Source organism: Rhinoderma darwinii, chromosome 13 (assembly GCF_050947455.1).
Source record: "Rhinoderma darwinii isolate aRhiDar2 chromosome 13, aRhiDar2.hap1, whole genome shotgun sequence".
NCBI lineage: Eukaryota > Metazoa > Chordata > Amphibia > Anura > Rhinodermatidae > Rhinoderma > Rhinoderma darwinii.
The window spans coordinates 25,798,667-25,813,599 of NC_134699.1; the positions used below are offsets into that span (position 1 = coordinate 25,798,667).

At 40.0% G+C, this 14,933-nt stretch overlaps 1 protein-coding gene across 2 annotated transcripts in view; it reads right to left on the reverse strand.

The window, feature by feature from the left end:
• Positions 1-4,919: 4,919 nt before the first annotated feature.
• MATN4 (matrilin 4) overlaps positions 4,920-14,933 on the reverse strand; it is a 35,769-nt gene continuing 25,755 nt past the window's right edge. The window contains exons 7-13 of one of the 2 annotated variants that reach the window (XM_075846646.1): positions 13,028-13,150; positions 11,478-11,600; positions 9,069-9,191; positions 8,323-8,727; positions 7,765-7,917; positions 6,938-7,042; positions 4,920-5,204 (exon numbers count right to left, since the gene is read on the reverse strand). In XM_075846646.1, coding sequence (XP_075702761.1) covers positions 5,146-5,204; positions 6,938-7,042; positions 7,765-7,917; positions 8,323-8,727; positions 9,069-9,191; positions 11,478-11,600; positions 13,028-13,150 — 1,091 coding nt within the window. In that variant the 3' untranslated portion in view covers positions 4,920-5,145. The remainder of the gene's footprint in view (positions 5,205-6,937; positions 7,043-7,764; positions 7,918-8,322; positions 8,728-9,068; positions 9,192-11,477; positions 11,601-13,027; positions 13,151-14,933) is intronic. The other variant, XM_075846647.1, reaches the window with a different exon arrangement.

The following is a 14,933-nucleotide window of genomic DNA, read 5'->3' on the forward strand; positions in this document are numbered from 1 at the left end:
TCTGAGGGTGGCATCCTCTTGTATCTTTCTCCCCCATGTGTCATGTAAAGTTCAGGGACGATCTGACAATAAAAATCCAATCTGAATGAGCCCAACACCATCAGCTGGAAGAAAGGAACATCAGGGTGATGGTAGGGGTGTATTTCCGTGTCTCAACTTTTTGGATGGTCAAAGAAGGACCCTTATGATTCATCATGGGAAAAATTCATTTTTTCATGCTATGCTAGCCCACAAATCTTCTGAATACACATTTTTAAGGTTGTGTAAAAAATACAATCTGTAATATATAGTTAGGAACCAGACACTTGTTAGAGCAATATACTAAATTTATCAATGCAAATCTTTTTATTGGGTCCGAAAGAGTGAAATTAAAGCAGCAAAGAGGGACAAAGGGGTTTGGATCAAAAATAAGGAACGGTCCCTCCAAAAGAGGGACACTTGGGAGGCATGCATTTAGGGCATGTATCTCAGTGTCTAGGGCAGCAAGAGGCGTAAATAAAAACTCTTGAGAAAAAAGTTGACTAATTCAGTATTCCTATGGTGTGTGGTACGTGGTGTTTGCCAATAGATAGCAGCATTCACTTTCATATATTATACCTTTGATTGTTCATTGACGCTGGATCATAGCTGCCTCTAACTATGGTTCCCTAAACCTACAAGAGCAAATCTACAGAAAACATGTCGTCCTATATCCATCTATGAGCTTCAAAAGTTCTAACACAATATGTAGGGCGTAGAAGTTAGGTGTAGGGATCCTTAAGAAGCCGGTACGGTCAAAGTTTATCAGATTTCCATTTTGTACTAATAAAATGTTTGTTCTGTGCCCAGGATGTAATTCTGTGTATGATCCCTAGCCTGGCGGCCCCCACTATTATATCCATAAATACTATAATAACTGGTCGGTTCAGACACCATATTCACCAGTCATTGGGCATGGGTCAGACTGGTTATAATAATTTGTGTGGCTATGTAATTGTGGAAAGACACAGTGGCACATTGACCGGCGGACCTTATTATTATTATTGTTGAGTCCAAAGTTGGCCATTGAAATGAATAGGTGTCCGTTCCATTCACTGGATGTCAGAGTTCCTCCAGAACTGAGCCATGCTTGACAATTGGGGAACCCCTTTCTTTACCCCAACATGCTCTAATAGGACTTATTATAGCCGGTTGTGTCTGATATTGCAGCTCAGCTCCATTCACTTGAATTGGAATGAGCTGCAATACCCCATGCACACGACCGTGCCCGTAATCACGGTACATGATTACGGGCACGGCCGGCTGCGGACAGCCACCTCCATCTCCGGACGTGCTCCCATATAAAGTATGGGAGCACGGTCTGTCAAAAACAAAAAATAGGACATGTTCTAACTTTTGCAGAGCCTTTCTACGGCATGGACACCTTGTCTTAAACATATAAATGAATGGGTCTGTAATTAGGGACCATAATTATGAACGAAATTATGCACCACGGACTAAATCTACGAACGTGTGCATGGTGCCTCAGTCTGTTCTAAGAAAAAAAAAAGCAGAACCTTTTTTTCTAGCCTGGAACTACTCCTTTAAAAAAACTTTAACTAGTATGTTATGTGGGGCATTATGAGCGAAAAAAGTGAGCAGCCAAAGTGAAATCTCCAGAATTTGTAAGTGGAATACAGACATATGTGGCATCATCATTCTGACAGGTATTATAATTTCTCCTACAGGCATTGGTTCTAGTGGAGAATACTTCAGAAATATGCCATGTAACGGAGTGTATAAAGTCGGAGGCACATGGAGGTATGGGTCTATGGCGCAGTATTACAGATACTGGTACCACACAAATCTATAATGCGAGAAGGAAATAGTATGAGGACAGCTGACCTTGGTTTTGCTGCACACAACTGTCTGCTTCTTTATCTCTCCTCCTTCAGAGCTGGAGGTTTGGAGGAAACTATAAAGAATGAATCCCGGAAAAGATTATAAATAATAACGCAGATAAAACAATGGTGGTGCCAAGATTCCTGCCCTCATATTCATCTGCTGCCCATTTCCGGCACATTATTATTTTATTTATAAATCTTCCTTCATGTCTCCCTCCCATGTCCCCTTACATTCCTCTGCCACAAGTGACCCTTTTACGACTGTGTTCCAGGTGCCTCTCTTTAGTGTCTCTGCCTGAGGAGCCCCTATTAGTATTTCTGCCCTGCCCTCTGTGCCTGCCACAAAGCTGAGCGCCTAATTTAAGTGCCAACTGGGATTGTTGTACTGGTTCGTCCCCACGCTGCCTACTGCAGGAAGCTCCAGTTTATATTACAGTTTTCCTTGAAGCTACATTTGTATTTAGCTAAACCTATATGCAAAAACAAAGCAAAGCGCACCCAATGAAGAATATGTTTGAGATTTAGACTTAAAATCGCACATGCAGTTTTTTAAACCAAAGCCAGGGGTGGATCCAAAAGAAAGGGGAAGATTAAATGAAGGACATATACATTTCATTCCTGTTAGATCCACTTCTGACTTTGGATAAAAAAAAGCAGTTTTCTCCACGTCAAGGTAAATGACATCTCATAATGGTTAATAGATCCATCAGCTGCCTGCAGGCTTCATTGCTCTGCTGAGACCACCTTCTGTGCTGAATCAACAGGATTTTATTTGCTGCCACATATAATGGACCATTTATATTTTATAGTTGGATTGCCATATCAGCAAGAGGCCAGATATAACACACTTCAGAATATTCACTTTAAATTGCCAAGTTTTCCTGCTAATGGTGTTAGAAATATGGTATTAATTACATTGTGGTTATGGGCTTCTGAAATCTCTGAGAGCTAATAGATTCCATGTCAGTCTGTGTTAAGCGTTCTATTCCAGCTCCATTATAAATATAGATCTCTGTCTGTGTATATAGCAAACAAGAAAATGGCAACAGCACACTGCGAACACTAATGCCACCTAAGCCACTAAATATAAATAAATATGCATTACTGCTAAATCTACTTACAATAGGGAGGTTCTTAGTGCAAATTGTGTGAGCCCACCCGCCACGACAAGGCGACCTCTATGAGGTGGGAACCTACGCTAGTGGCATTAGTGTTCGCAGTGTGCTGTCGCCATTTTATTGTGTGCTATCTATCTTATCTATCTATCTATCTATCTATCTATCTATCTATCTATCTATCTATCTATCTATCTATCTATCTATCTATCTATCTATCTACATCACCTAAATCATATGACTACCCACATGGGGACTGGAATTGCAGGTACTAGTTTTGGGAAATCGGCACATTTTCTGGATGTTTCGTGCAAATTACTTGCAGGTGTGTATTGGGATTCATTTTCGGCTGAATAATGTAGTGGTATACCAAAAAGATTGGGGGGCAGGCAGGGCATGTGTCCCTGGCATTTGAAGTGGGATACAGTACTGGTCAGACATAATGCTGCTTATAGCGGATATTAAGTTGCGGTATTAATATGGGTTGTTCAGTTTACTGAATAATATTATTTCTAATAAGAGAAGGACAACTCTGTATCTGAAGTAATAAAATCCTCCCTTATTCTGTCCTGGCCACTGTTGTGTTCTCTGTAATGTTTACAATCTGAGCAGCTGAATGTTGGTGGATCTGCTGCAGTGTGATTGACAGCTCAGGTCTAAGGTCCTGCTGTATCGTCCTGTGCGGGGGGAGCTCTGAACACAGGGCTGTGAATACTTACCTGCTATTTATATTCTTCATGCTCTTCTTTCTAGCTGTCCTCCGTTACGACACAGCTTTTATCTCTAGATTGCCTGCACTGTCTATTGGAAATCTGAGGTAGTCTAAAATGTACGTCCTGTCTCATCAGAGGCACAGGCTGCTTTCCACCATGCTTTACACTGAATCTCTGCTTGCTGGTTGCTATGTATTAGCAAGTACTAATTTCCAATTCAGCTCAGATTATTGGGTAATAGTCACACACATACTGATTCATAAAAACCTTTAAAAATGGGGAGCCTGGAGGTCCGCTGCTTGGAGTAATGGGGTGTAACAATTAAATTTGATATTGAAGACTTCAGATTGACTCATCAAGTGGCGAGGAACCGCTTTAAAACAAACGATGCCATTGTATATAGCAGTTAATTGCGGTAGTTATAGGTGCCATGTCAGAGGTATGTCCATAGGGGGTGCAGAGATCGCAGTCTCACCTGGGACCTGCAGTTTAAGGGGGCCCAAAAGGCAACCCCATAAGAAGGCACCAGTATTATAAATGGTAGATGAGGGGGCCCTGTTACAGATTTTTCACTGGGGCCGGGGAGCTTTAATTTAAATCTCTGTCAATGTCTGTTTTCTGCTTTAGACCAGGTATATCTCATAAAAACCTCCCCATAGTGATACAGCATGACGCTTTTTTTCTCACAAATTTGATATGAATCCATGAGTAGAAACCTCTGTGTGCCATATTGAGTACCTATAGATCCCTATGGATGCTGCATTACTGATCCAGACTTCTTGGAACTATCATGCGGTCGAGTGTATGGGGCCTTAGACTAATTTACATTTTGCACCTGAATGGGGTCTGGTTGCTTGTGCATTTTTACAACCGTGCCCAGATGTTTAAGGGCGCCAACTGTTTGTCTATGGCCTTCAATCATGGAAATTGTGTAATAACTTGCTGTATTGTTATAAGTTGCCCCATAGTAGAATCTCTCGGCTCATGCCAATGGTGACAAAAATCAATTAAATATTTTTTCCTGTGTCTTTCTGGTTGTAGAAGTGGTACAGTTATATGGGATATGTACCTTATATTATACAACATTGAACCCTCCCCTTCTACAGAAACGTATAAAAAGTTTAGCACCCCAGCATGTTCAAATAAGCACTATTCCTGTGAAATATGTATTTTTTTTGTTTTAGTTTTATTAAAAAGTTAAACAAAAATTAAATAAAAAATATCTCCTAACATTCTAGACCACTAACATGGTTTCCGATTTCTAGAGAAGAAAACAGTAAAATTATTATAATAATAAACACCAATCTATTCACATTTATTTATAATAGTTTTACAGCTCTGCATGGCATCTCGGGGTATGCCTCCGAAAAGGGATTACAAATTTGTACCATGTGACATCAAAAAGTCACATAGATCTCTTCATAGCTTCTTGAAGTTTTTTTACAACAGGGATCTTCATTTCTTATCAGCGAGCTGGTTTTCCAGAGATTCAAGTCTTGCTGTCAACTGGGATAGTAAAGACTGTTAAGAAAACGTTCTAGGATAAAGGAGCAGTGGTAATAAAGGTGTTACCAGTTCACAAGGATCGGAGAAAACCTAAAGATGAAGTCGAGGGTTTAAGGCCATGTTATGGCTCCGTACATCCATGGATAATCCATTACGGAGATATTCCATCTCCGTAATACAGCGCCATACAACTATCTGCCCTGACACCTTCATTACTACACATTCTTGGATCGTCCATCTTTACTTTAATAGGCAGAGAACCCACAAAACCAAGGATCTGGCATTCTGAAATCCAGTATTCCCGATGCTTGGTGGGCACCCCCACAGACATTGGGGGACAGCCACATTATTTTCTCTGAGATTAAAAAAAATTCTAATGCGATTTTCATAAGGATTTGGCAAATTGTGGTGATCGCTATTAATGTGATTTTTCACTCCCTAAAAATAAAGGTCTATGGGCTCAAAATCCCTCATGTTCCGGCTCTCCGATAGCTCATCATAGAACACCCTCTCCTATATCCACCAGGATTTGTGACCTAAGAAATTCATTAGCTTGCAGCTTTTGAGGGGACAGTAGCCCTCCTTACTTATTGAGACTATGCGCGGCTTCACAGGTCGCATATATAGTATGTCTGCCACTGCTTCGAGTAGAGAGTTACCACAGCACTGAACCGCCAGGAGGGTGCACGCCTCTTCAGAACCTGGTCCAAGGTCCTCAATATCAGGCAGAAAAATGGACAAGGAGGCAGCACTTCCAAAATGTAGAAAAACCTTTATTCACCCATGCAACGTTTCAATCCCTCAGGATGAGGGATGCTTGAGAAAGATCCTGAGGGATTGAAACGTTGCATGGGTGAATAAAGGTTTTTCTACATTTTGTAAGTGCTGCCTCCTTGTCCATTTTTCTGCCACTGCTTCGAGACCCCCGCCGTTTTTCTGTGTGTGTATCTGCTTGATGGTGTGTAGTCAATGTTGACCATAGCGGCTAATTGCTGGTTTATAGTGACCTGTCGTCACGCAGCCGTGCACATTAAGGACCATAACTTTGATAGTCTTCACATTAAGTATTAAGAATTAGTATTAATAAACTTTTACTTGTGTTTATTATATGTACTATGTTAATGTCATAAAATGCGGATTAGTTCAGGTCTGGTCACTGAGTATCTAATGGTCTTGAGAAAAGTCTAGTTTAGTCCCGGTCAACTATGAGAGACAAGATGCTCATGTGTGGTGATCTCCATTGAAACTAATAAGAATTAGGGTATCTGCACACACAAAATTAAAAACGTCTGAAAATACGGAGCTGTTTTCAAGGGAAAACAGCTCCTGATTTTCAGCCGTTTTTTTAGCAACTCGCGTTTTTTACGGCCGTACAAACGGCTCAAGAAGTGACATGCACTTCTTTTTCGCGGCCGCGATTTTTCAGCCATTTTTTGGGACGTTTTACGGCCTGAAAACACTCCGTGTGAACATACCCTTAGAGTATGTGCGGAGCAGCATTTTTTGTGTCTCCATCAATTTTAATGAACTTTCAATTGTCACTTTTCATAATTTCCATCCATTTCAGTGGAGAGTAACTTCATATGTATGGCCTAGTCTCCCCCAGCTTCCAGGACTAAATCCGACCTGTCCTTGCGATCCATGTGTGTAACATGGGAAAACGCTTTAAATATTTTCCCGTATTCTTACCTTCTCCTGTATATATTGTGAATAATACAATACCAGAACATACAAAGGATATGTTTTTCTGCCAGGTTTCCTAGCACTGTGAGGGTGTTTGTCTGGAAGCTGACGAGATGCTCGCAGTCACAAGGATTCTTAAACTCTGTCTCTCCTTTTATCTCTTCTGCAAATACAAAATATCATTTCTTTATTATAACACTTCATTAATCAAACAAATTGCATCAAAATAATCATATCCCAGGGAGAAAACCGGCGTTATTAGAAGGAACACTGATATGTTCTTGTCTAATTTATAGGGGTTATATGGGGACCGAAAAGTAGTAGCAGTGTAGTCAGTCATGTTATAAGTGGAATGTTAATCTTAAACAAGATATTTATAAACTCTAGAAATAGAATACTTATCAGTAATATCTAATATCTTAGGCATAATAAGTATATTTATATTCTACTGGGTCTGTGAATATAAAAATTATTTTCTGGTAGAGGACTAATATGTTAAAGGGTTGTACCAGAATTGACTATGATAACCCGTCCACAGGATAGCTGATTATTGTCTGATTGCTGGGAACGCCCACCGAACGCTAAAACAGGGGTCCCGAGCCCTCCGTTTCTCCTCACTGCACCTCCACAGAGAGGAGGAACGTAAATGGAGTGGCGGTCGAGCAGTCACTTCATGGATGTAGCAGGGGGATATAGCTGGGCGTTTGCCCCAGTTGCTGGTGCCGACGGGGTGGCAACAACCACTATGCCTTGGCCAGGGTATTTAGATTCAAAGTCTAGCTAGGCTTCTACCTCAACGTATGGTAGTAGCATCAGTTCTGGTAATCACAGTTCACATAATTCCAACTATCGGAAGAGAAGCGTTCACCGGGCAGTGCATCTTACCCGGGCAAATATTAAGTTTTAAATCTTCAGCAATTAAATTCATTGTGGTAAAATCGGCTGTGTAGAAGGAATGCTTGTTTACGGGGTCAGACGCAATTTCATTGAGTTCATCTTCAACTGCTTTCCCAACACCCACGGCGTACATAGTAATTCCTGCAACACAGAATGTAGAAAATGAACAAACACCTACAGTAGCCCAGTCCCTGCTCCATGTGAAATTTTGCAAATCCCTGTGATTCAGACTTGATTGATTTAGTGTCAGTTGAATCTTCTTAATATATACAAATAAGAAAGAAAAAAAACAGCCCCAATGTGTCTTCATATGTGTTGTAAATACGGCAAAGCAAGGGGGCCCTTTAAGAGAGATTCTAAAGAGTTTATGTAGAAGGGTAAGGTATTGTAAAAGGTTGTGACTTTCTAAATCATGTTTGCATTGCTCCACTATGCGATGCCCATTGTATCACAATTTTTATAAAATCTGTTGAGTGTTACTTATAGACTGAAGAGTATCATAAAAATACATTATATGATTTTACGCAAGTATTTGCGCTCTCTTACCTGCTTCCTTGGCTTGTTTGGCCCATTCAGAGATATCATCTTGGGAGCGACCATCAGTAAACACCAAACCTATTTTAGGGACATTTGGCCTGGCACCTTCCTGTTGAGAGAAGCTGTGCTCAACCATATGCTTCAAGGCCAGTCCGGTCATGGTGCCTTTCTCCATGTAATCTACGTTCTTCACGGCATTCTTGATATCTTTTGAGGTTTTAAACTGATTCAAGGAGAACTCAGTGCGCACACGGCTAGAATATTGAACAAGGCCAACATGTGTGCCATGGGCAGAGACATCCAAGGTGTCCACGATCTTAATCACAAACTGCTTCACAAGCTCAAAGTTTTGGGGTCGAACACTTTTAGAGCCATCAATCACAAATACTAAATCGATGAATCCAGTGGAGCATTCTAGGAAACAGAAAAACAAATAAATTAAAAATTGAAAAATGGACAATATATACAACATTACCCAACAATAAAAAAAAGAATGGATATGTTAGGAAGGACTCAAGGACTAGACAGAAAGCTTGAGATTTACCAAAAAGACAGATGTGTCCAAATCACATGAAATGGGAATTTCTACAAATATTTTTTTTAGGGTGTCCGCTAAATTGCTTCATTTGGTAGATGAAGGGTTAACTATACATATGGTCAGAACTAATGTTGTCACTTTGACTTATCATTCTTTCTTTTTAAGTTATATATATATATATCATTGCAGACAACACATCTGGCACGGGAATACTCACTATTGCAGGTTTTTCCATCTGCTTGCAGTTCTTGTCCCTCTGGGCAAATGCAGTAGTATGATCCAGGTGTACTGATACACTTAAATTCACATCCGTGATCCACAACATTGCACATGTCAGTAGCTGAAAGTATATTAGAAGGTACAATACAGATATAATGTCAATGGAGAAGGAAATATATTGCGCGTGTGACTCTCGTCCATTCTGATAATCAGGTACGTATTATTAGTATGTGGTCATGTTGCTGCTCAGTCTCACAAGGCACGTTATCATAGTAAAGCTTTGTTCACACTGCCTTACTATTACTACGTTGGGTGTTCTTATTAAGAAAAAAATGCCAGACGTATGTACAAGATTAATGTCTATACAGTCGCATACGTCTGCCATTGACTCCCAGTGTAAAAAAACCATATACTACATGGTATACTTTTTAGTGGGATTCCCTTCTATACAAAAGCATTGGACACTCTATTATTTGGCTAATGATAGTCTATGGGTACGTCGGTGTATATGCTGAACGCACATGACAGACGTGAAGTGATGAGAACAGAGGGGTTTGGTCTTCTTGTTGTCTTCATGGAGGACTGGAAGGTTTTACCTTCGACTTTTAGAAATATGGAAGATAAATCCTCCTCTGAACCAGGCTGAATGATTCTCCTGCCATTGTTATTGCAGTATGTCATTTATTATTAAGGAAAGTTGGCAAAAGTGTCTATAGAAGTGGTTATTCTCTTTCAGAAGTGACTAAACAGGAAATACCAGGCTTGCAGACCATGAACGTGGAGGATGATATTCATAAACTGGAGGAATGAAAACAGAGGCTAAAACAATTATTTTGCATTCTTCGCATTGGATCTTTTTCGTACTGGAGCAAACCATTGTGTTCATGGACCGTATTAACTTCTGTACCGTCTCCAGTCTGAAATTCAATATGGAACTTTAACTAGTGTTCCTGCCCCAGAGGGCTCTAGACTACAAAACCTGCCAAGAAAAATTACATCAAGCACTCATCAAAGCCATACGGTTCATAAGTGGAATGGGATATAATGAAACAGTATGGGAACTTCTGTTTAAACTTATGATGGCTAATGTATTTAAATGGTAATCTTGCTATCGATCGACAGGAGGGGCTTTGTGAGCGGAAGATTTACAATGGTCTAAGATCACAAAGAAGTATATTTAATAGATTGCTATCTCGGGTCATGGGAAATTACATTGCAACTTTCCAGGACCTTTAATAAGCCATAAACTCCAATATTAAAACAAGTATTTCCATGATATATTTATTTATTTTAATTTCATTATCAGATCAAACGCAGCGGCATTGAAAAAATACAAAAAAGTCATAAAGGAATTTGTATTGCTGAGACACAATGTATATACAAATAAAATTAGTTTTTTAATAAAATGACTGCTTTTGATATACTTATTTTAATGGAACATTATCTCTCTGTACTTGTTTTATACAAATAAGAAGAAACTTGGATATTAAAGCCATGAAGAACTAAGATGCCTAAAATTAGGGAATCAAGGAAAAACATATACATAACATGACTTATAGACCGGCTATTCCCAAACTTTTTATCATGGTTCATTTACAAGCTCGAATAATGCTTCTAGGGACTGGCAACAAATCATATTGGAGAAATAAAAGATTTGGAGGACCCTTGGACGTTAAAATATATTTACGACTTGGCTAAACAATCTACAGGTACCAAGGTGTAAATGATCAATGTTTGCAGCTATAGGACAGTCATGACGAGGACTATTTATTACCATTGAACATAGAGCTACTCAACTGCATCTCTGGATGAACCACTAAGTGTTGGCCCTCAACTATAAAATGAAGAGAAGCCCCATGGGGATATTGTCTGCATCCCTGGCAAATCAGTTTTAGCCTGAGACATAGCCTATCAATTGAAAGTGTGAAAATATTTGAAGGCAGTCCAAACGGCATCTATTCCCCCCCCCCCCCCCTCGAATAGTGTTACCTATGTCGGTGAATATAAATTGTTAGATATGTATATAAAAAGTAAAGTAATTATTTGGACCCTTTTCTCTCTAGATGTTAGGGAGGCCATCCTTCTCTTGTAGAGACCCCATTTTTTGTGTGTGGATGGTTTCACTACTAATATCCCAATGAAGATACATACTGTACCCGCCATGAACAGAAGAAGGTCTTGGGAACCTTTGGCGTTAAGGTTTACAAAATGTAAAAAGCTTGTGATGAAGTGGTTGAAACGTAAGCCATCACATGTTCTAACAATCTTCCATTTATCACCCACCCATAGGACTCTTTCCCACCATTGAATTAATATTGAAGCAACCAATCAAGGACATACATGGAACCAATATAAGTGACCCATCTGGGAACACCCGTAATGTGACGGCACTTTGTAATCCACTTACACAGACATGTCTTGCCATCGCTCTGAAGAGTGTAGCCCTCATTACAGCGGCAGTAATAACCATTCAGGATACCCACACACTCATGCTGACAGCTGTGATTCCCATATGAACAGTAGTCAATCACTACAATCCAGAAGACAGATATTAATATTACATAGTTATGTGACTTGGATCCCTCAAACCCCATCAAATTCTTTGTAATAATGTTTTATTAGTATCTGTGGGAATGTAAGACATTTTGGGTTATTTGATGTTTCAGAAAGGAATCTTTGTGGAGAAAGGTCAGTCAATGGAACGGTTTGAGCTCCAGTTGGATCGACATGAAAGTTGGTTTCAATATTGTTTTAATGACACAAGAACTGGTATCTAGTTCAGACAGATCTTTCATGCCGGATTGAAATAAAAGCCTCTTGTTGTCTTTATGGGATTTCTTCAGGCTCTTGATCAGGATCATTGTTAGACTAGAAAAACGTTGTCTATAAAGAGTCACTTGACTATAACGTAAAAGTGTACGGACAATAACAACCAGGTTACTGAACACGGCCTGGAAAAGTGCATTCTTATAAATTATTGAGAGAAGAATCCGACTTTATTTTGGGCTTATCGCTAAGTACTCAGATATGACTTTATTCATTATGGTTCGGCTAGACGGGGTATTTTATTAGCTTGCTCAACCACAAAAGCCGACTTATAAAAGACAACGCTTATGATAAAAAGATAAATAATAAAATAAAATAAAAATGTCTATGCACATTAGTTAAATGATACCAGAAATCTAATGTGTATGGGGGGGGGGGGGGGGCGGCTTCCAATGTCAAAAAAGGAGGATCGGCATGCTGGATTTAACATGTCCGATCCTTTGTTCTGCCGGAAGAAAAGCCACTGTCCATAGTGTCTGGCAGGGGCTCGTCTCCCATTCTCTATTGAACCAGGCGTGAATGTTTGAGGCGGTTGAGGGAGATGGCTATTGGTTAAATGAAGGTTTGTCTGACAACTACCATATGTGTATGGCCGGTTTTAGACATTACTACATATAGGCCACCTACAGTTGACTATATGAAGGTGAATGATGCATTTGCTGTCGACTAGATTTCTTTACGTCCCTATGTTTCCTCTTTTCGATTAATATAATATACTGTTCCATGTTTTTTAGTGGTCACTTTAGTCAGTCATATTGACAAACCATGGACTCAATTATGGTATTTCCATATCTCCATGGTTGTACGGTGATACGTCCATTAACCTAGGGCCACCAATGTCCTCCATGCTTTGTTCTAAGTGTAGAACAACTTCGTGCTGTTAACATGTTTCCTAATAGAAATTAAATGTAAGAAAATGGAGTCCGATATATATGACTCCAGGCGGCATCTACAGAACAGGTGTAGTGTGTGGCAAAGTATGTGGCAACTAGTAGTACGGCCTATACCATAGTACCATTAACCATGGGAGATCAATGTAGTAGAAGCAGAAGTCAATGGTTGGCACACATTTGCTGTTTAGAGTATACACATAATATTTAGAGGATATTTTTGACTAAATATTCTACTTACTTGTGCATGTCTTTTTGTCATTGTTTAGCTGGAAGCCTGTGTGGCAGGCACAGGAATAAGAGCCGAGGGAGCTGACGCAGAGCTGTTCACAGCCGTGATTGCCTTGAGCACACAGGTCTATCACTAGAAGATATTATCACAAATTAAAGCTAATCTAAAGAGTTAATGCTTTGTAGTAGGCCTCCTTTGCTAGGTTTCAACAGGGGAAAAAACACATCTATTGATCCAACAATCTTAAACACGCTTCCAGATGGGACATTTTAAGGATATGTTCACACGTGCAGGTTTTGGGCCATTTTTCCCACAGTTTTTTTTAAAATTATTTTTATTTTATTTTTTTAAAATCCTTCTTCTATAATGTGAATTTCTGCAACTTTATAATAAACTTTGCGTGTAAATCAATTACCATTTTCAAGATCTCTGCTTGCTGTCAGTGAATGGGAACATTATCTTTTACATCGGAAAACTGAAAAGCTCTATAGATCTAATACTTCTTATAAGGCCTCAAGCACACTTCAGTGAAATGCTTTAGTGTGCTATGTGTTTTTTTTTTAACAGATAGCACACGGACCCATTAATTTCTACGGGGCCATGTACACTTCCATTTTTTATAACGGAACCGTGTTGCCATCCCGCCAAAAATAGAACAGGTGCTATTCCTGTCCGTTTTTTGCGGATCAGTCTCAGCCATTCTATTCATTTGATCCGTTAAAACAACGGACCTCACACAGAAGCCATCCGTGTGCGGTCGGTGTTTCGCGGATCTGTGATTTGTGGCCGTATATTTGGCAACAGATGCGTGCTTGGGGCCTTACTAAGAGTTTGCTGCAATTGAATCCCGTCTAAGCAATCCTCTGAGCAAACTACACCAGAAACACAAGTCTTTCTCCTGACCTGATAGTTTGCAATGTATCAGTATAGCTAAAATGTAGCCTGAAATCCAGACTGTTTAGCTCACAGAGATTTGCCGAGACGGGATACAAACATCTGTAGCAATTGGTTTGTAGGATTTTTCGCTTTCTAGATGTGAACAAGAATGTTCACTGACAGCAAACCGAGAACTTAAAACTGGCAAGGAATTGAAAAACAAAGCATATGAGGGAGTTGCATTTTTTCTATTATACAATAATTACATTTTAATAGTTTGATTGTAAACCCAGACTAAAGGTCTTATTACACGGCTCAACATGGGCCGTGAAAACGAGTGCCGATCAACGAGACAGGTCGTTGATCGGCGCTCGTTTGCTCCTGTCACAAGAAGCTATGTATGGGGATGAGCGCTCGTTACTCCGATCGTTCGTCCCCACGCATTTACATCATGTCGGCAGCCCGTCTCCCTGTTTACACAGGAGATGTGCTGCCGACTGATGATTTTTAATGCTGCATAAACGATACTAACAGTAGATGAACTAGTGTTTGCTCGTTCATCGGCTGATCGTTGCCCTGTTTACACACTGCAATGATCAGCATTCATATGAACGCTCGTTTGCCCGATCATTGGCCCGTGTAATAGAGCCTTTACACATTGTGTAGCTATCATGACCGCAGTAGCAACAATGTCAGATATTACAGTTCCTACAATCAAAAACGTACATATATTATCCTAAAAGGTGTGAACGCTTCAGACAATCCATTTTTATTAGACCTGTTCCCTGATGATAAGCACATTGTGTCCTGCTGAAGAGACACTCAGCGATCAGCTTTAATCGGTAGGGGAACCTTGCAGCAATAATTAAATTCTCCTGCAGCGCCACCACAGAGGAAATTCAGAATTACACAGTTCACATTGAAATCAATGGGTTGTCTATGTAATGTACGGCTGTGTTGGGTCCTCCAGAGCGTTCTTTTTAGCCGCTCCTTGCTCTGGGTAATGAATGCAGGTCCCAAACGGGGACCTATCTCTATT